Raw genomic sequence first — 22005 nt, 5'->3', positions numbered from 1 at the left:
TAGCGTCTAGAAAAAAAGGCATTGGCAAACAGCGTAGACCCAGATGAGACGCCGCATGATGCGGCGTCTCATCAGGGTATGCGCTGTTTGCTTAAAGGAATTTCTGTAAGAAATATTCTAAATATAGAAATAAGTATACTAGACATCCGTAATTTTGGACATAAATTGATCCAATTTAGAGGATGGGAGAGTCCACTAGGCATAAATGTGTTAAGGACGTGCTTTTTGTGCGCGACACTCAGAATCACCTGCCACGTCAACAATGTACAGCTGCTTACCCAATCAACCCATATTATACGTACTGTTAAGTGTTTATTTATTTATTTTTTTGACGTCGAATTGTGCCCTTCATGTTGGACCTAATTTTATTTGCGCGCGATACTCTGTCTTAAACTCATTACTTTTACCAAGTTATTTTTAATAATCCATGCTGAACATACGTGTTATCCTTTGGACAAAATTCAAAGACTCATTTCTTAATTTTGACCTTAGGTTATTAAATTGTTACCATTTGCTGTTGACTTAGGTTTCTTATTTAAAAATAACAAAATTTGACGTTTGACCTTGAATCATGACCTCGACCTTAAGCCTAAGGACATGTTTTCTGCGCACAACCAGGGCCGGATTAAGCACTAGGCTTACAAGGCTGCAGCCTTGGGCCCCCGATTGTTAAGGGACCCCCAACGACAGGCTAGTTTCCCAATGTATGATCTTTTTTTATTACGTCATTTTACTACTCTCGGGATTGCAGTATAATTGTTGTGTGTGATTTTACCAGTTTCACGATGTATATCGAATTGTAACCGTTTAGTTCGCTTTGATTTACTATGATATAAGTTTTCTTTCTGTGTTGTATATCCATTCAGAACCATTAGTTTATCTGTTTATTATACGACTTGCCCGTATGGTCATGATAACATCTGGACATGTTTGACGACATTGAAGAGAAGGCCAAAGCTTTTGTTTCAATCACCAAATATAAGGATGCGAATAAGGCTAAGAAACGGCGGAAACTATTTCGTGATGACGAGAGTACGACACCAGCTGCGAATACGGAGCTAAGAGCACGCGACCATATTGGAATTCACACATTCTACAGCATAGTTGATTGTCTCACTGTTGAACTTAGCAAGCGGTTGAGCGCATATTCTGGTCTCCACAAACTATTTGGTTTCATGCCAGAGTTTGAGTCTCTCACCTTGGATGATGTACGGAAATGATCTAGTGGGGTCTTATCCAGATGACATTGAGGCGTCTGCTGTTGACGAGTTCGTTCATTTCAAAACCATCTTAGAAGCGAACCAAGACAGAACCATCACCCACATGATTGAACTGCTGACGTAAGATGGAGGTCAGATACAGACAACTTTTCCAAACGTTGCCATCGCTGTACGCATATACTTAACAATTCCAGTTAATAACTTTAACGGTAAGGGGTCAATTTCAACATTATCACGCATGATAAACAAAAGGTTGACAGCATTGGGACTACATTGGGACTACATTGGGACTACATTGGGACTACATTGGGACTACTGTTCTCCGAGAACTATACTTTAAACAGCTAATCGATGACGTTGGTCAGCTGAAGTGTCTTAGACGAGACGTTTATGCTGGAATCTGTTATAACATATAACATGTATGTTCAGTTCAGATAATAAAATAGTAATACATTGTGAAACTCGTTTTGCTATAATATATATATATATATATATATATATATATATATATATATATATATATATATATATATATATATATATATATATATATATATATATATATATATATATATATATATATATATATATATATATAATGTAACTGTCAAATTTGTTCAAATGCAAGTCTTCTGATTTGTGTAGTTGTAGTACCAAGTATGATTTTCAATATACAAAAGCGGACCAGAGGGAAGAGGCCCCCCGTAACATGTGCAGCCTTGGGCCACGAACCAGCTTAATCCGGCCCTGCGCACAACGCATCGCCTCGTCAGGCGGTTCAGTTGAAATCTATCCGAATTAGATAAATATATGCGCATAACAATATGGTATGGACTGATTTAATAAATTTGACCTTTGACCTTGAAGTGTGAACTTAACATGGAAGCTGAATTTTCCGCAAAACATTCCACCTTTTCACGCAGATCACTTTTGGCACGCTATTTGAAAATTACTCCGTGTTGGTCAAAGTTTTGCTTTGTACGGTTAAGAACTGATTTCTTGAATTTGACCTTTTATAGCTAATTTTGACATTGATTTGGACCTAAGGCCTGGTATTTATGCGCCATATTTTAATTATCATTCGCAAGACTTCCAGTACGCTTTATCTTTGCCGGACAAAGATATGCTAATGACCAAGTAACCAGGGCTGATTTTTTAAATGTTACGTTGACAGGGGACTAAGGGACCATTTTCGTGAACGCAATATTCCGTGTCATGATGATTGTATCGTCTTTTAAGTGATTTGAACACATATTCATGCTGGACAAAATAATGCTCCGGACGAATATTGACCGCCGCCCACTGACTTAAAATTATATGAGCCTTGTTATGAGAAAACTGGGCATAATGCATGTGCGTAAAGTGTCATCCCAGATCAGCCTGTGCAGTCCGCACAGTTTCAAGTTTTAGTTTCAAGGAAGTCCCTGCTTACCGAAAATCAAGTTTTGGCGGAAAGTGTCGTCCCTGATTAGCCTGTGCGGACTAATTTAGGATGACACTTTACGCACATGCATTAAGCCCAGTTTTCTCAGAACACGACACACATGTTTGTTTATAGATGATCATCATACCGTTACATGAAGAAAACATCATCGTTTGTAACGCTGTTTATTGCTTATTTTGAAAGTTATAACATAGCACTAAAAAACGCAAAAATTGCATAATCCAGTACGGTCAAGTGTTAACGCCGTAGTTTCTTGTTCGAATCACGAGGTAGTCATTCCTTTTAAATAACTTTTTGCTTTTATTTTTGTTTTAAGGTTATTCCAAATATTACTTTTGTACATTTCTCTAAAATTCTAAAATCTGATATTAAGACCTTTGAAGATATTTCAGAAATGTGAACCACTGTTATTTTGACGAGTTTAATGACCGGTAAGTAAGCGTTATGACGCAACCGAAATTAACCCATTTATGCCTAGTGGACTCTCCCATCCTTCTAAATTGGATCAATTTATTTCCAAAATTAGGTATGTCTTGTATAATTATTTCTACATTTAGAATATTTCTTACAGAAATTCCTTTAAGCAAACAGCACAGACCTTGATCATCATGCGGCGTCTCATCTGGGTCTATGCTGTTTGCCAAGGCCTTTTTTCAAGACGCAAGGCATACATGGGTTAACAAAACAAAACTAATTCTTTGCCGCTCTAGTGACGAGTACAAAATAATCATTAAATGTGTACAATTAAAGAGACTGACGTGTTGCAATGTTAAACGAGCAATAGCTTACTCGCTTGGTTTTTAATATTTTATAATTTCGACAGCCTATTGTTAATGCACCGTTGGAGAAGTCAACAACCTAGGACGGTTTACCATTTGCGGGATAACTGGACACTTTGTGATTTATAAGGCCCGCTTTTGTCGACTATGAATCAATGATTTCAATTAATTTAGGGGTAGATGTATGCTCCTTGTATCATCAAACATCGATGCGGTTCAGCAGTGGTTTCCGATATCGTGCGTCAAAATATTGATGTTGTTGATAAACAATTTTGATTAACGCTTGCCTGTTAAGTACATTACGGAACGAGACCCATTGAAAGTCCACGTAAACAGTGTTTGTTCCAATCCCGCTCCATTATGTTGCTTTGTCAGAGGTTATTGATCGGAAGAGCATTGTTTGATGTGGAACACAACACGGGTAACACGCATTGTTTCAGAAGCCAACCGAATTACACTATGTTTATTTCAGATTAAGTATCGATCACCTTGTTACGAAGAGTTTTCAAGTTTCACGTTTGTCCGCTGCGTATAGAGCTTCGTACACCCAATCGCACATTCTCGAATGTCGTACACCGTGCTTGATCATTCAAGTAACAACATAAATTGCCCAATCTTCAGTTTACTTGGTCAAAACAAGTTTTATTATATGAGTCGTGTTCTGAGAAAACTGGGCATAATGCATGTGCGTAAAGTTTCGTCTCAGATAAGCTTGTGCAGTCCGCACATGCTAATTAGGGACGACACTTTCCGCTTTTATAGTATTTTTCGTTTAAAGGAAGTCCCTTCTTACCGAAAATCTTGTTTAGGCGAAAAGTGTCGTCCCTGAATAGCCTGTGTTGACTGCGCAGGCTAATCTGGGACGACACTTTACGCATATGCATTATGCCCAGTTTTCTTAGAACACACTAACCCTAGAAACCATATGTTTATTCCCATGCAACATGACACTTGTCTGATATCTCGATTGATTTCGAAAATGGTTTCGCTACGCAAAAAAATTGGATACAAAAGATCTGGGAAGCTTTCCTTATATGGCTTTAGTAAATAATTTTGTGCCTGTACACATTTCATTTATTTGTCAAATAAATTTGAAACTTTGTGAACATATGTTTATCAATAATGTCACGCCCGAGTTTAAAAAACCCTATTCCGATCTGAATGCTGAATCAACATGGAGTTGGGTAAAACACATAACTTGATGATTCTTTTATTTAAACAAAGTTATACTGAGCTCGTTTTTTAACCAATTAATGCCTAGCGTCTAGAAAAAAGGCCTTGGCAAACAGCGAAGACCCAGGTGAGACGCCACATGATGCGACGTCTCACCAGGGTCTGCGCTGTTTGCTTAAAGGAATTTCTGTAAGAAATATTCTAAATACAGAAATAAATATACTAGACATCCCTAATTTTGGAAATAAATTGATCCAATTTAGAAGGATGGGAGAGTCCACTATGCATAACTGGGTTAAATATGGCCGCGGGGCGGGGCAGTTTGCATTATAAAGCTGTACAAAGAGCTTGTTCTCATTTAATATGAACATTTTTCGAAACATTCGGCTAAATGGTATACCGACAGAGTTCGAAAACGATTCTTCATATTAAATAAAGATCGACAGTGAGTGTTGCCAGTGTTTTCTTTTATCCGGTAACTATGAAAACTTGATAACGCTCTAGTTGCAATATCTATGGCTCAATTTCGTTTTAAATGAATACCTTTTTTAATATGGAATATTCTATTGAGATGGTAGCTTAGTTTCCAAGTGAGTATTAAGAGGACTGAATTGAAAAGAACAAAAACAACAACAACAACATCACAACTTGTTAACGAGGTGGTTCGTATTTGGCTTTTGGGGGACGAGTTTAATCGTTATCATATGCATCATTAATTAACATATCATCGTTACATAAAACCATTTTTGACCCTGAGTTTTATGTAAAAATATTTTATTTTAACTGAACCGATCTTTGGTAACATTTGCTCACTTATTGTTAATATTTAAAATTGTGGACGGTTTATATTTGTCAAGCATATAGAGTTATTAAAATTTTATGATAGCAACGTCATATTTTAAATAGTGTTTACTTTCAGATTCTTATCTTTTATGTCCATACATTTCATTTAAAACATCCGTAACAAACATGGTTGCTTGAGTTACTTGAATTTTTTATAAGCAATTATTTTTCAAAATATTGCAATGCTTATCTCTTTGTGGAAATCATTTTTCGTGAATTTACGACGTTGGCTAATATGTGGTCGCGTTGTAGGGCCTATGGTCTGGTACCAGAAATTCGAATACGCGGTGAGTCATTGGCTGCAGAAAGCGACGGAGCACGTCCTTGGCTGCGTCTTGTGCAGCCCGGGTTGTTTCAGCCTCTTCCGGGGCTCCTCCATCATGGACGACAACGTCATGAAGCGCTACACGACGCCACCCACCGAGGGACGTCATTACGTGCAGTATGACCAAGGTATGATGGACCCGTCTCCTAATCACACGCATAATGTTTAAAGTCTTGGTGGTATTAATGCATGTTTTGTTTATAATATTATAAATCATGACAATTCACTTATGAAAGGAAGCGATTAAAAAGTTTAACATCAACCTATGTCGAACTTGTCGCAGTAATTGAAATTACATTCAAAACTGACCTAACGGTCACTTGTGAATAACGGTCAACTGCAGACAACGGTCCCCCGCAATGAAAATGTATAGTTTTATTTACAAAAAATACCGTAACAGCGGAATGCGAGTGCAAAATGTGCGTAAGAAAGGTTTATATAGGACGTCACTTACTGCATGTGCATACGGTCCAGTCATTCCAGACCGCGATCATTATATATTATATGTTAACTTCGTAGGAGAGGACCGCTGGCTGTGCACACTGCTGCTTCAGCAAGGATACCGCGTGGAGTACTGTGCCGCCTCGGACGCTCTGACGTACGCACCGGAAGGTAAGCTTGTTTCCGCTTACTTTTGCGGTGATACGCAGCGTGGAACAAACTAAGATAGATAATAGCAAACTTTAAATGTATCGATAATAACTCATAAACAGTCGGACACATAAAAAAAATTAAACGTGTGATTGCAGATATTACCGTTTTTTATTAAAATCTTTCATGCTATTGCTTTAGCATTCCTGCGTTTACTGCATTTTGATATAATATTTTTTTACAGTGGACTTTTGTTAGACTTTATTCTTTCAAATTATCACAGGTTTCTAAAAATGTATGTTTTTTTGTGTCCACTGCCCTTTAAGAGAATGTTTTTTCTCACCATTCATTTTTTTCATTTATCATAAGTTTATTACATTTGATTTAATATTTCTGTAAGTTAACTGGTGTTCATCATTTTTTTATTCTCTCATCGTATAACAGGTTTCTGCGAATGAATTTTTGTGTTTACTGCCCTTTAAATGAAACTTTCACGCGAGTCTTCTCATCAATCAAGTATCATATCTTTCACCTTGTTCTAGGATTGTTCAAATGCTCTTTGCATGTGTTCTGTTTTTGTTTTTTTCGCGATTCTTCTCATTGTATTTCATATCGTCTCAGATTTGTACGATTTCATTTGTTGTTCCTTCTATCCTTTAAACGCATGCTTTTATCGCGATTCTTCTTATCATTTATCATTTTTTCCGTCTCGCCCCAGGTTTCTATGAGTTCTACAACCAGCGCCGCCGCTGGACTCCTTCCACCATGGCAAACATCCTTGACCTTCTTATGGATTTCAAGAACGTCACCAAACGTAACAACGACATCTCCATGCTCTACGTCTGCTACCAGATGCTCCTCATGGTGTCATCCATTCTCACGCCGGGCACCATCTTCCTCATGGTCCTCGGCGCAATCAACATGGCGTACCCTCAGCTGTCCCTCTACTGGGCTCTCGTACTTAACCTGATCCCTGTCGCCGTGTTTATTCTATTGTGTTTCGTTGCGAAGAGCGATACTCAAGTAAGTAGCCTGATAACCATTTCGAGAACGTTATTTCTAATAATTCGTACGTTTGAAGTATTAACATTAGTGCCTTTCGTCATCTTTAGTTTCGTTTCCAAAAGCAATACTCAACTAAGCAGCCTAACAAAAATTACACGAACGTTGTTTCTTATAATTCGTAAATATTTAGTATTTCAAATTATTTCATCTCTTTACGGACAGCGATTCTGTGGTCGATGTTTAACACATTTATGCCTGGTGGACTCTCCCATCCTTCTAAATTGGATCAATGCCAAAAATTAGGGATGTTTAGTATATTTATTTCTATATTTAAAATATTTATTACAGAAATTCCTTTAAGCAAACAGCGAAGACCCCGATGAGACGCCGCATCATGCGGCGTCTCATCTGGGTCTATGCTGTTTGCTAAGGCCTTTTTTGTAGACGCTAGGCATAAATGGGTTAATTCGACTTGTATTTGACTTGACTTCCTTTCAGTATTACTATGACATAAACAATCATATATAATAAATATAGATACAAAAATCGCCCTGTTTCAATTGTCAGGTAATAAAAAATGTTATTCATTGTTTTCTAGCTTGCCTATGCAACCATATTGCACAATACTTTTTTCATAATTAATGATGCCATGTCCGAATCCGCCATTTTATCCACAACCTTCTAACTTGTGACGACGTCAGGGTTCAGGATCATTAGGGTTCACACGATGGCTGCACAGAATGTAAACACTCTGTTTAGATCTTTATTTTTGCAAACATCTCAAGTTATTAAAGTACATTCGCAAACATCGTTAGCGCATACAAAACAGTTTTTCTTGCGGGTTTTGCCGATATCTTAAAATTGAAGAATAAATCATTGAATACTTCTGAAATCGGTGCCAACAGTTCACTTTGCATGCAGCATAACCGTGTAAATGAATGATTTACACATCGAATTTTCGACCAAAAACACATGCTTATTAAACAAAGTAATGTTGATGTACCGGTATTACACATTGCTATAAGCAGCATAACAAAATGTCTTTTATGCACTAGATGAAATTCTTAAGAAAATTTCTCTAAAAGGTTATTTGAAAAAAGCACCCCTTACCGGTGTGTTTACATCTATTAACGTTTAACCGTGAACTCCACAAAGGCACGTGATCCTGCACCCTGAAAAAGCTATTCACTGTTTTCTAATTTGCTTACGCCGCCATCTTGTCCACGACCTCCTCAGTAGAGATGATTTCCGGTTGTTAAATGTAATTCACTGTTTTATAGCTTGCTTATGCCGCCATCTTATCGACGGTCTACTCGTTGGTGATGATGCTGGTGATAGTTGGGCTTATAAAGCAGGCGGCAGAGAACGGCTTCTGTTCCGTCACAACCGTCTTCCTCTGCTTTGTCGCCGGCGTGTTTATCATTGCTTCTTTCCTTCATCCGCAGGTAAGCCCAATGTCCTACGCGCAAAGAAAATGTTATTTCCGTTTGAAAACCGACGCAGTAGTACTAGTAATATAATAACTAAGTTAAAAGGGCCTTTTCACAGATTTTGGCATGTATTGAAGCTTGTCATTAAATGCTTTATATTGATAAATTTAAAGATTGGACCTAAAATTATCCAGTAAAAAACAAATAAAGAATTAAAAAAGGGAAAAAAGTAACCTTTAACAGGGCTCGAACTACTGACCCCTGGAGTCCTGGAGTAAAAAGCCTCCCGCCTACACCACTCGACCATCCGTGCTCATGCTATGAGCCAGTTTTTTAACTATATAAGCAATCCTCGTAGTTTCCCTAAATACAACCACAATTACAGAACTTTCCAAATTAATCAATATTTTCGCGTTGAAACGCTTTATAATTTTCAGGTTTTCAAATCGTCAAATGATGCATATAATGGATACATGGTAAATGTTCAGTATTAATATTTCCTTACAAATATCATAACTAAAGCGAACATTTGCGAATCTGAAACAACTTTTTTTTTAATTTTGCCAATTCACCAAAACGTGAAAAGGCCCCGTTAGTGGTTATTTTCTGTTTTGCCTTCCAGTCATTATTATCGCTATCGTAAGTCCGTAAGAAATAGTAATTATACTATGCCAAACTAGTATCGCATACGTTTGTGTTATTTGTATCCAGAAACATTGAGTCGTGTTCTGAGAAAACCGGGCATCATGCATGTGCTTAAAGTGTCGTCCAAGATTAGCCTGTGCAGTCCGCACAGGCTAATGAGGGACGACAATTTCCGCCAAAACTTGATTTTCGGTAAGGAGGGACTTAAAATACCATAACAGCGGAAAGTGTCGTCCCTGATTTGCCTGTGCGGACTGCACAGGCTAATCTGGGACGACACTTTACGCACATGCATAAAGCCAAGTTTTTTCAGAACAAGGCTCTATGGATACACCATTAGTTTCGTTTCCATCTTGCCACCCCAGTGTTCTCTTTTGAAACGTTCTCTTACATAAGGAATAAAGCGTTTGACTAACGGCCGTGATGTAGTTTCCAAACATACCTAACGCTGCTGGGCGCGTCACCAAAATGTATTTATTAAAGAGATATTCAACATTGAAATATGTTTCGCCGTTCTAACTTTATAAAAAAATTGTATTGCGTCGTTAAATGCAAGAAATTATAAATCCAAAATGCCACACAACGTCATATTTTTATATCACGTGACTTTTTTCATGACATGTATATGAGCCGCGCTCTGTGAAAACGGGATTTAATGCTTGTACGCTAAGTGTCGTATCAGATTAGTCCGCACAGTCTTATCAAGGACGACACGACTGCACAGGCTAATTTGGGATGGCACACTAAGCACATGCATTAGGCCACGTTTTCCCAATTGCGAGGCTTATATCTTTCTTGTTTCATTTTCCCCTGCAGGAGTTCTGGTGCATCGTGCACGGGTTCCTCTACTTCCTCGCCATCCCATCCATGTCGATGCTGCTGATGCTTTACTCCATCGGGAACCTACACGTGGTGTCCTGGGGAACCAGAGAGGCGCCAAAGCCCGCCGCAGGTGAGACGCTATCGTGAAAAATATAATTGATCATCGCTATGTGAACACGGGTTTAATGCATATGCGTAATTTGTCGTCCCAGATTAACTTGTGCAGACCGCACGGGCTACCCAGGGACGACACTACCGCTTTTATGGTATTTTATGTTTCAAATAAGTCTCATATGAGAAAAATCCAGTTTTATGGGGTAAGTGTAGTCACCAATTAGCCTGTGTGGACTGCACATGCTATTCTGCGACGACTAGTACGTATATACATTAAACCCCCTTTTCACAGAGTTATGCTCGATTGAATTACATTTGCTTAAAGTCGTCATGAGAACTACCACTATAACAGACGTCCACTTACGTATCTAAAACTACTCTAAATATAGAAACGGTATATTTTTGTCATTGCTGTGTCATAAGTGACAAGTTATGTAGGTATTCATACATTTTGACTAGATTTTATGTTATATATTATTGTAATACATTAATTATGTTTAAAAACGACTGCAAAATATGTTATTAATAGTATGTGGTTATAATAGTTTAATACTAGTATCGCTATATCCGACTTGAGTTTTGTATTGTCTATATTAGGTGTAATGTAAATTGCTAAGCTGATGTATCCAACTGCAGTTCATAATTATCTTTATTTTGTTTTGTACAAGAACAATAAGAACAACAAAAGATGTAAGACATGAAAGACGCAAACAACACACATAAGAAATAATGCAAATACTAGTAACATTCAAAAGAAATGATGCAAATAACACACATAAAACGATGCAAATAACATACAAAATGAACGATGCAAATAACATTTAAAATAAATGATGCAAATAACACAAAGAATAAATGATGCAAATAACAAACGTGTTTCAGCTCAAAAGCCTGGCGAGTCTGCTAAAGCCCCGCCCCCAAAGAAAGGGGCAGTGCAGGAATGGCTTGAGAAGATTGGCTTGGCCGACAAGGAGGGAAAATCGGGATATATGTTCGCTTTCGGTAACCTCTTTAGGCAAGTTTATTTTTCGCGCCTTTCAGGGGTTGGTTTCACTTGCATCTTTAAACTAACTTGGGATAAAAACATAACTCTTTAATGTAATTGAGTCGCGTTCTGAGAAAACTGGGCATAATGTAGGTGCGTAAAGTGTCGTCCCAGATTAGCCTGTGCATTTCGCACAGGCTAATCAGGGACGACACTTTCCGCCAAACTTGGATTTTTGCTAAGAAGAGACTTCATTTTATCTAAAAATGTCATAAAAGCGGAAAGTGTCGTCCCTGATTAGCCTGTTCGGACTGTACAGGATAATCTGGGACGACACTTTACGCACATTCATTATGCCGAGTTTTCTCAGAATACGACCCAATTTCAAACCAGTTTGATTGGTATTAGTAATACTACTATGGCACCCGGTAAGCTCAGTTGATGGAGCGCTTTGTGGTTTGATTGGTATTAGTAATACTACTATGGCTACCGGTAAGCTCAGTTGATGGAGCGCTTTGTGGTTTGATTGTTATTAGTAATACTACTATGGCACCCAGTAAGCTCAGTTGATGGAGCGCTTTGTGGTTTGATTGGTATTAGTAATACTACTATGGCACCCGGTAAGCTCAGTTGATGGAGCGCTTTGTGGTTTGAATGGTATTAGTAATACTTCTATGACACCCGGTAAGCTCAGTTGATGGAGCGCTTTGTGGTTTGATTGGTATTAGTAATACTACTATGGCACCCGGTTAGCTCAGTTGATGGGGCGCTTTGTGGTTTGATTGGTATTAGTAATACTACTATGGCACCCGGTAAACTCAGTGGATGGGGCGCTTTGTGGTTTGATTGGTATTAGTAATACTACTATGGCACCCGGTAAGCTCAGTTGATGGGGCGCTTTGTGGTTTGATTGGTATTAGTAATACTACTATGGCACCCGGTAAGCTCAGTTGATGGAGCGCTTTGTGGTTTGATTGGTATTAGTAATACTACTATGGCACCCGGTAAGCTCAGTTGATGGGGCGCTTTGTGGTTTGATTGGTATTAGTAATACTACTATGGCACCCGGTAAGCTCAGTTGATGGGGCGCTTTGTGGTTTGAGACTTCGTAGGTTTGTCCCAAGATTGTCATTCGAATATAGTTGAACGGTTATCGTTTGTTTTTTATTTCAATAATATATATTAGCACGTAGTTTCATAGTCCAATCAATTTACTGAAAGCTCTGGATCGATCGACAAAAAAACATGGGAGATAGATTTCTGTCTAATGCTTATGCCCTTAGACAATAATAAGTATATTTCATATTTGATTTAGTGACATTAAAACCAAACATGCCGGAATCATGAGAATGTAAATGAGCACACTTTGCGTGCAAGCATATAGCACTTTGTGTCTTTTAAATGCAATATTTGAACGTAAAATATGGTTTCAAATTGTAATTATCCCCGAGTTGAACTGCGAATATGCTTTATAGTTCAAACATAACATATATTTAAGACCTGTTAAATTTCACAAAGTTTATATACCAGTATATATATCATCAGCCTAATGCCGCAAAGCTTAACCCATTTATGCCTAATGGACTCTGCCATCCTTCTAAATTGGATCAATTTATTTTCAAAATTAGGGATGTCTAGTATATTTATTTCTATATTTAGAATATTTCTTACAGAAATTCTTTTAAGCAAACAGCGTAGATCCGGATGAGATGGGTCTACGCTGTTTGCCAAGGCCTTTTTTTCTAGACGCTAGGCATAAATGGGTTAAATACATTTTTGAACTGCTATGTACGATCAAGTTATTTTTTTTATAATTTCTTAATGCAAGTTAAAGTATATATACATTACCTTGAAAACAGGTGTATGTGTTGCCCACAAGAGACGCCGGACACCGGCGATATGAAACTGAACGCGATCTTGGAACGCCTGGATGACCTTGAAGCTAAGCTCGTTGACCCGCCCGCCGATCACGTGAGCAATCAAAACGAGACGCGGGGTCATGTGACTTTTTCAGAAGCATCGGACTTGTTCGAAGGTGCTAAAGAGAGAAGTATGAACACATATTGTCATTTCGACATTTTCGCATATTTTAAAAATAATTATCATTAACTTAATGTTTCAATGAATAAATAAAGCCCTTTGAAATGAACGAAGATGTCTACCAATATTAATTAATCTTCAATACTGTTTTCATTATATAAAGCATTGTCAGTTGTGTAGTGATTGTAAAAATATTACATTACCGTTAATCAGTGGTTTCTTTTACTGAGTTTTTCGAATGACTTCATTATAAGTCGAACATAATGCTTTTCTATTCGTATGCGAAATGTCAATCCTTGTCTGTTGTTTGTTTTTGTGGGATTCACTATTAAAACAAGTTAAAATCACAGCACAATCAGTTTCGATGTTTGAAATTAGCGCGTATTTCATTTACACGATACTTTAAGCTTTTATGATAATTTTGTTTCGATAAAGTCTCAACTTAGCAAGAATCAAGTTTAGGCAGAAAGTGTCGTCCCTAATTAGCCTTTGCAGACTGCACAGGCTAATAAGGGACGACACTTTATGCACATGCATAAAACTCCATGTTCAAAGAGCGCGGCTCATATGTGTAAATAGTGGTCTTTTGAAGGCCTTTGCAAACAGTTTCGATCCAGATGAGACGCCACAGAATGTGACGTCTCATCAGGATCCAAATTGTTTGCTATTCTGATAGTATTCTTTGAAAAAAATCGAAGAAAATGCTGATTTTAGAAATTCATAGGACGACATTTTAGCAGACGACAAATTTCCCAGCATGCGAAGAGTTAATCATTATCATAGTGTGATCAATGTACGCAGAATGTATTTAGACGAATGTATGTGTATATCATAATATACCAGTATATTGGAAAAGTATCTGATTATTATCGCACATAACAGAGAGTAAGCATTTCATGTATCCACATGCAAAATTATGCATCGAAGCAGGACTTCTAAACTTATCGGGGGAACTCTTGCCGTTCTTACTATCTTGTTTTTCTTATTTGATATTTTAAGATAATGCAAAAGCACACTTGTTTTAAATGCTTAAATGACTCTAGTTTTTTAAATAAAACATGACGTTTATTTTTACGCAAAAATGCGCTTTTTTAAGTTCTGTTATTTGAAATTCAAGACAAGCACTCTTGTCTTTATTTCAAAAGTGGATGTTAGCATTAAAATGCACTTTTTGTTCTTCTTTTTATAATATTGCTTAATTGGAAATATCAATGTTGTCATTCAAACAGCAATAAGTTATGTTTCCTAAATAGTAAAATACTAAACACATTTGCAAAGTGTTATAGTTGATAACATTCAAATGCAAACATATCTATAACAGCAATAATCACAGACATACGGAATAATTAATGTTGCAAGTTATTAACTAATGGTATTCGTAAGATTTATTCCTGCGGCCACATAGTATATAAAAACGTTGCATGTTGTTGGTATCTGCATGCTCGTATACATATTTCCTATCCTCCCTCTCCTACCACATGACCGGAAGTCAACCCTCTGTTTGAAGACGCAGATGACGTCAGCAACCGGAAGCAGCGCCAACCGCTCCACTGGACACAGGACCCGGACTTCCGGGATAGCATTCCCGAGAGCATCCCCTTATCGGAAGTGACCTTCTGGCGGGAGCTTATCGACACGTACCTGTTTCCGATGGAAGGAGATAAGAAGCAACAGGAAAAAACGCTGGCGGAACTGATAGAACTGAGGTGTGATGGCAGCCTTGGACTGTTTTGTTGCAGCTGAGCTGCTGATGTTATTATGCAAAAACTGTTTTACTAGTTTACTAAGATAATTTGTTTATTCAGATTTGTGTTCAGTTTTTTTGCGATTAGTCCTACTATAACAAATTTAATGAAATGAGTGGTATAATGTTTAAAGTTTATTCAGTGTCTGATTCAAGGCCACCGGCCCATAACAAAACAATGCATATACATAGACTTGAAATAAGTATAGATATACATACATTTATAATTGTTATCTGACAGAGTGAGAATAAGAAAAAAAGCAGTTTTATATATAACAAAACAATGGTTCAAATGCAAACAAAGTGGTGAACAAAATTGACATTCGACGATAAGTGTACTATTTATTGATCATAAGTATTACTTATCTTATTTATATCAATACTATTTTCTCATCATATTATTTATCAACTTACAAACAGAGTTTAGTAAATTATAAAATCTATTAACTGTAAAATGATCGGGTTGTATATTAGGCAGATAGAATGAGCGTATATAGTAAAATGATCGGGTTGTATATTAGGCAGATAGAATGAGCGTATATCTGAGTACTTTTTACAAACAAATAAAACATGAGACTCATCCTCAACAACAACAATATTGTGGTAAATAATAATACTCGCTCTTTTGTTGCAAATTTCAATTACCAGCCAATCGCACTCATAATTCTTGTGTTTTGGCTTTTAAACATCTTTGACTTTTCAACACATTCCATTCGTATCTCAGATATTTTTTATCATGTTTCAACAACAAAGAAAATATATCTCTCAATTGGCTTTGCAGTCGGAGAAAAACTATTTACTTGCAACTGTTTTACAAATACCGTCTGTTTTCATGTGTCAATTCACGGGAAAAGATGTAAACCCAGTTAAAATATGTATCACATGTTTTGGTGTTTCATTACCAGGAACACAGTGTGTCTCTTCTTCCTTCTCGTGAACGCACTCTTCGTGACGATTGTGTTCTCCCTACAGCAAGTGAACGCCGACTCCGGTGGCAACATCTCCATACAGCTGCCCTGTGCCGAGGGCGGCCGCGGGGAGTCCATTGAACCCATCAGCATCGCGTTTACCGCAGTGTTTGGGGTACTCCTGGTATGTATACAACACGTTCAATTGTTCGTGTTCCACAAAGCAATATAAACCATGAACGCCTATGGATTTAGAGGTAAATCTATCGAGTTTCGCACACTACGTGCGGCCGCGGGAAGGCCATTGAGCCAATGAGCATCGCGTTTACCACCGTGTTAGAGGTCATCATGGTATGTTTGCATATCGCAATTACCACCGTGTTAAAGGTCCTCATGGTATGTTTGCATATCGCATTCACCGCCGTGTTAGAGGTCATCATGGTATGTTTACAGAACATTACCTGGACCTAGTATCATGTGCATACTTACGCCAATATCGTGACTCAACTTAAACTTACTTCTCAAGTTTTAGATGAGCCTGAAATCATGCTCATAAAAGTGTTTTTTTGTTTTGAGTCAAACTTAACCCTAAGTCTAAATATGTGCATATTCTTATAGCTGAGATTTGAAATTGTTCGTGAGCACACCGACATTCTCAGTTCTCAACTGATTGGAAACTCAAAAATGATTGGAAACTCAACTGATTGGAAACTCAAAAATGATTGGAAACTCAACTGATTGGAAACTCAAAAATGATTGGAAACTCAACTGATTGGAAACTCAAAAATGATTGGAAACTCAACTGATTGGAAACTCAAAAATGATTTTCTGAGTTGAGCAAAAATAATGAGAATGTTTTTGATACTGGACTCTTGAGCGTGTTTATCACCGTAATATGTATAACATGAACTATAATAGAACAATCCCAGAAGCCCATTGGTTAGGTCGTTCGCCAATGGAATTAGAGGTCAAACTTTCGAGTCTCTCACACTACGTGCTCTATATTGCAATATAGACAGCGACAACGTGGCAAAGAAACCTTGAGTACACAGTACTGAATTACAGTGTGGATAAAGACGGATTAAATATACTGTGTAGCATTATGATTTGTATAATATCGCACGTAAATATGCAAACATACACACTAAATATACACTATTGTTTTGGTATTTAGACAAAACACAGAGGATTTATAATGCTACATAGAATTATGAACAAAAACGCATTAAACATACAATATTGCATATCAGTATGAACAAAGGCGCATTCAAAATAAATCTTGCCTAGCAGTATGGACAAAGACGCTTCAATCATACAATGTTGCAAAGAATCATGAACAAAAACGCATAACATATACAATGTTGCATGGAAGTATTGACAAGGAAGCATTCGATATACAATGCTGCTTAGCAGTATGTACACATTCAATATTCAATTATGCATAACAATATGAACAAAGACGCATTAAATATACACTCTTGCATAGAAGTATGAACACATACGCATTATATATACACTCTTGCATAGCAGTATGAACAAAGATGCATTAAATATACACTCTTGCATAGCAGTATGAACAAATTCGCATTAAATATACACTCTTGCATAGCAGTATGAACAAGGACGCATTGAGTATATACTCTTGCATAGCAGTATGAACAAAGACGCATTGGGTATATACTCTTGCATAGCAGTATGAACAAAGACGCATTAAATATACACTCTTGCATAGCAGTGTGAACAAAGACGCATTAAATATACACTCTTACATAGCAGTATGAACAGAGACGCATTGAGTATATACTCTTGCATAGCAGTATGAACAAAGACGCATTGGGTATATACTCTTGCATAGCAGTATGAACAAAGACGCATTAAATATACACTCTTGCATAGCAGTGTGAACAAAGACGCATTGGATATACACTCCTGCATAGCAGTATGAACAAAGACGCATTGGGTATATACTCTTGCATAGCAGTATGAACAAAGACGCATTAAATATACACTCTTGCATAGCAGTGTGAACAAAGACGCATTGGATATACACTCCTGCATAGCAGTATGAACAAGGGGATATACACTATTGAATAGCAGTATGAACAAAGACGCATTGAATATACACTCTTGCTTAGCAGTTTTAACAAGGATGCATTTAATATACTAGTACACTCTTGTATAGCACGATGAATAAAGACGCATTAAATATACAATGCTCCATAGCAATACGAACAAATTCGCATTGGGTATTCAATCTTGCATAGCAGTATGAACAAAGACGCATTAAATATACACTCTTGCTTAGCAATATGATAGTCCATATAAACGTTCTCCCAGAGCCTTCCATGATTTTCGTATGGCGGCTCTCAGCAACCCTTTGGGTTATAAAGCTGGGAGTTGAATTATTGCAACTAAGCACTATGAATAAAGACGCATTAAATACACAATGCTCGATAGCAGTACGAACAAAGGCGCATTTGATATTTAATCATGCATAGCAGTATGAACAAAGACGCATTGAATAAACATCGCAATGTGTGCTTCAGTGTTCAATGTTGCGATGTAATTTTTATTAAGAAGCATCTATATTCCACATCTTCAAAGACGCATTGACCATACGATGTTGCAATACAATATTGACAAAATTGCCTTGAATATACAATTTTAAAATACAAGGTGGAAACACTCACCTTGAATATAAACTGCATTTATATGTTCTCGTTTAAACAACAATATTTATTTTTCCTTGCAGGCGATACAGTTTCTATGTATGTGTATTCACCGGATGTCAACCTTCCTCCAAATACTCTCCATAACGGAAATTGGACTATGCACACCGAAACGCGCGAAGACATCCGAAGACTCCGCTATCACGGTCGAGAAGGGTCTGGAGTTAGTAAAAAGCATGCAGGTTGGTTACTCTTTGCTGCAGATTTACTATTGGCTTACCTTTTTACTAAACGAATTAGGCTTACAAGTTCGTTAAGCATGCTGTTTACAGATGTTTTTCCTCAAGCCAATCGTCTGGTCCCATAATTCTTTTGAGATTATCTTTCGTATTAAAAAACTATCCGTATGTCTCCTGTAAAAGAAGTGTTGAAATAGCAAGTGAGGTAAATCATGGCGAAAATTCAATTTTCTAACCGTGAACATAAATTTTACACCATCAATGAAAATACAGGAAACATCATAGATATGCTCGCACCCCCTTTTTTATACCATGAAGATTTGTGTTTATATAACTTGGGACACTCTTATGTCCGTTTTTTAAAGAATATCATAATCGTTGTCCAGACTTAGGCCAAAGTCTTAACCTGGCAAACTACTTGTCATTTGAATATGTGTTGTATCACATTATCTTTATTAACGCGTTGCTAGCATACCCCGGCATACGCAAAATAATGATTATATCTCCTGGCGACCAGGTTTAATATACAAATGCACAGTACTAATTTGACGTATTTAAGGCGGTAAAAGACGACGACACCAAATCAGTGGTTTCATCGGCTGGAAGTGTCGCCGAATCAACAGCTGACACCGCCGACACCGACGAAGCCGGCGGGGCGCAGAATGGCGTTCGCCGAAAGGAGCTGTGGTCTAAACTTGCCCGTCGGCGTCGGGAACAACAGTACAGCACGCTGAGCAACACATTCATGAACAACTTCAAGTAATAATGAGTTTGTGTTTTTCATTTTTATAATCTCAAGCAATTTACATTCTTTTATTGTTTCTCCGAGCAAAACATTCTTGAAAAATTTCAAGTAGTGATAACTAAGATTGTCTTTTTTATATGCGTAGAATCTCAATAAATTAACAGTATTGTATTGTTCATCTGACAAGCATTTTAAGCATTAGCATTTTTTTAACGTGAAAAACTGATTGTTTGGTAATTTGCCGCATAACATCTCTTGGTAAGACCAATTTGCTGATAACTGAAAATGTTTGTTACTTGCAGCAACATCTCAGCACAGTATTCGGCGTTCCGTGTGCTACCTTCATTATAAATTTTAATCATAAGCTAATTAAAAGGACGCATCTATGCCAATTTTAATGATTCGGTTTTAGAAATATATTGCTTAGTGAACCAACATAAAATTGCAAATCAAAACTGGTTTTTATGGAGTTTGAAAGCAATAAGTTTGATCGTTATGCAGGAAACTACAACGACACATGGAGGATTCGGACATGAGCTCTTCCGCGAACCTCGATGCCGGAAACTCCGCCGTGACTCCGGGAATCACCGTGACGTCACCAGAAGATGGAACCGTCCAGAGCCGGGAGCTGAAATCCGCCCGGATGGTGTTCAGACGAATGGACCGCAAGAGTATCTTCACAATCGTACAGATGTCGAAGGATCCCAGGTATCAACACATTTGTCATACGCTATCTACATTACCACAGGTGCAATACCAATTTACCAGTTTATCTTTTTAATCAATGCATTGAGGTATACGCACTAATTGTTCATAACAGATTAAGCTTTAAAAGCTTAACACATCGAATTCATCATTATTTATATGCACAAGGATTTAAGATACTACAAGAGTTAAACGTTTACATCTATACAAATTGAAAACGGTGTGCAATATCATGCTGTTTAACAGGAAAGTCGGTTTAAGATTATCTTGCCCGATTTCAGCCTGTCCACTCTTTCATAAAGCTGTACCATACGAATCAATGTTGTGTTGCAATACGCAAAACATCATTCTATTTTTTTCTACACGTTTGAATTTTAATTCTTTATCTCCAGAATCAAAAGTGCTATAGTACAACGGGGCGAAGTTGTCGCCAATAGATGGCGTAAAGCGGCCCTACGCGCCAAAATTCAAAGTTCCACTGTACCCTCATCCGGATCCGCACAAGACAGACCAAAGAGCAAGGTCACGGTCAATGACATCGCGCGCCTTGCAGTCGCCGAGAGGGACAGTAATATTCCGTCAGATACTGAGTCCGACAACGATGTTCCTGTGGAGAAATTTGCGTTTTAGACTGTTTTAGACCAGACGGCAATTACGACGATATTCACGCAAAGACGCCATTGCTTAGTGCGTGCAGTTAGCTTTAAGCTTACATTAATAAATGCGCACAGAGATTAAAGCATTTTTGAGCAGATAAATGAAAAGTTTACACAAACTTTAAAGCAAAACCCTTTATGATCGCAATCAGGTTTGGAATTCTTTAAGCATGTCGGTTACAAAAATCCTAAGAAAAAATGAAAGATACCGGACATATATAAAATTAAGGATCAGTTATTACAAGTTTGTTAATAACAGCTCTTGACGTGTGTACATAAAACATATGCAGACGTTAGGCCAATACTATTATAGTCGTAATCATTATCCAGACCGTACGTGGACACATAATTAAGATTCCCAATTTTATGTATTTAAAACCTTCTTTAACATTTATTTTTTTTGGAGTGTACTCTTCTGATGCATGCTTTTACCAGATTTTCTTATGTATCCTTTTCAAAGACGACTGACGTTGTAATCTTCTTTAAAAAGTTGTTTTACTGTTATCTATGCTTATATATGTTAAAAATACTGCATTTATATTCCGTATTATTTTTGACAATCTTATATATCAGTATACTCGGCAATGACATTTTTTTTAATTATTTAAATATAGTTATACGGTGTTAAATTTAACATGAGTGACTAATACAATATTTTATCACATTCTATACCCTGTCTCCCATGTAATACAACCATTACATTTTTTTTATATTACACGTGTGTAATACAACATTTTTAAGCTTTCTCATTGGCTTAGTTTTCGTTTATTGACCAATCGCATTTTCTTATTTTGCTGAAATGACGTTTCAACGTAAAATGACGTCACGAAATGTAAACAACATTCGGGATTAATCATTATGATTGCGTAAATATTTATTTAATTTGCTCATTTAAACGCATGTGATAAAAAAGATATGACACT

General features: G+C 37.2%; 2 protein-coding genes across 2 annotated transcripts in view; both read left to right on the top strand.

Annotated features, from left to right (window-relative positions):
• The window catches only part of LOC127849235 (chitin synthase chs-2-like), a 78420-nt gene extending 58681 nt beyond the window's left edge, over positions 1-19739 (top strand). The window contains exons 15-25 of the mRNA XM_052381955.1: positions 5712-5912; positions 6304-6396; positions 7094-7398; positions 8661-8825; positions 10272-10407; positions 11274-11406; positions 13236-13426; positions 14906-15122; positions 16066-16252; positions 18821-18979; positions 19536-19739. Coding sequence (XP_052237915.1) covers positions 5712-5912; positions 6304-6396; positions 7094-7398; positions 8661-8825; positions 10272-10407; positions 11274-11406; positions 13236-13426; positions 14906-15122; positions 16066-16252; positions 18821-18979; positions 19536-19739 — 1991 coding nt within the window. The remainder of the gene's footprint in view (positions 1-5711; positions 5913-6303; positions 6397-7093; positions 7399-8660; positions 8826-10271; positions 10408-11273; positions 11407-13235; positions 13427-14905; positions 15123-16065; positions 16253-18820; positions 18980-19535) is intronic.
• A 489-nt stretch (positions 19740-20228) lies between these two features.
• LOC127847914 (uncharacterized) lies at positions 20229-21615 on the top strand. Its single transcript, XM_052380143.1, has 2 exons — positions 20229-20429; positions 20819-21615. Exons 1-2 carry the CDS (start codon positions 20239-20241, stop codon positions 21054-21056), a joined length of 429 nt encoding a protein of 142 aa, XP_052236103.1. The 5' UTR covers positions 20229-20238; the 3' UTR covers positions 21057-21615.
• Positions 21616-22005: the final 390 nt, after the last annotated feature.

The sequence above is a fragment of the Dreissena polymorpha genome, chromosome 10, assembly GCF_020536995.1.
Source record: "Dreissena polymorpha isolate Duluth1 chromosome 10, UMN_Dpol_1.0, whole genome shotgun sequence".
Taxonomy (NCBI): domain Eukaryota; kingdom Metazoa; phylum Mollusca; class Bivalvia; order Myida; family Dreissenidae; genus Dreissena; species Dreissena polymorpha.
Note: the sequence above shows the minus strand (reverse complement) of the source record. Positions and strands in the feature narration are given on the sequence as shown.

What these genes read in the sequence shown, in the direction of transcription:
- LOC127847914 (XM_052380143.1), top strand. Translation starts at nt 20,239, where the DNA reads ATGGAGGATTCGGACATGAGCTCTTCCGCGAACCTCGATGCCGGAAAC. An exon ending in CAGATGTCGAAGGATCCCAG is followed by an intron (nt 20,430 to 20,818) that starts GTATCAACACAT and finishes CTTTATCTCCAG; the next exon opens with AATCAAAAGTGCTATAGTAC.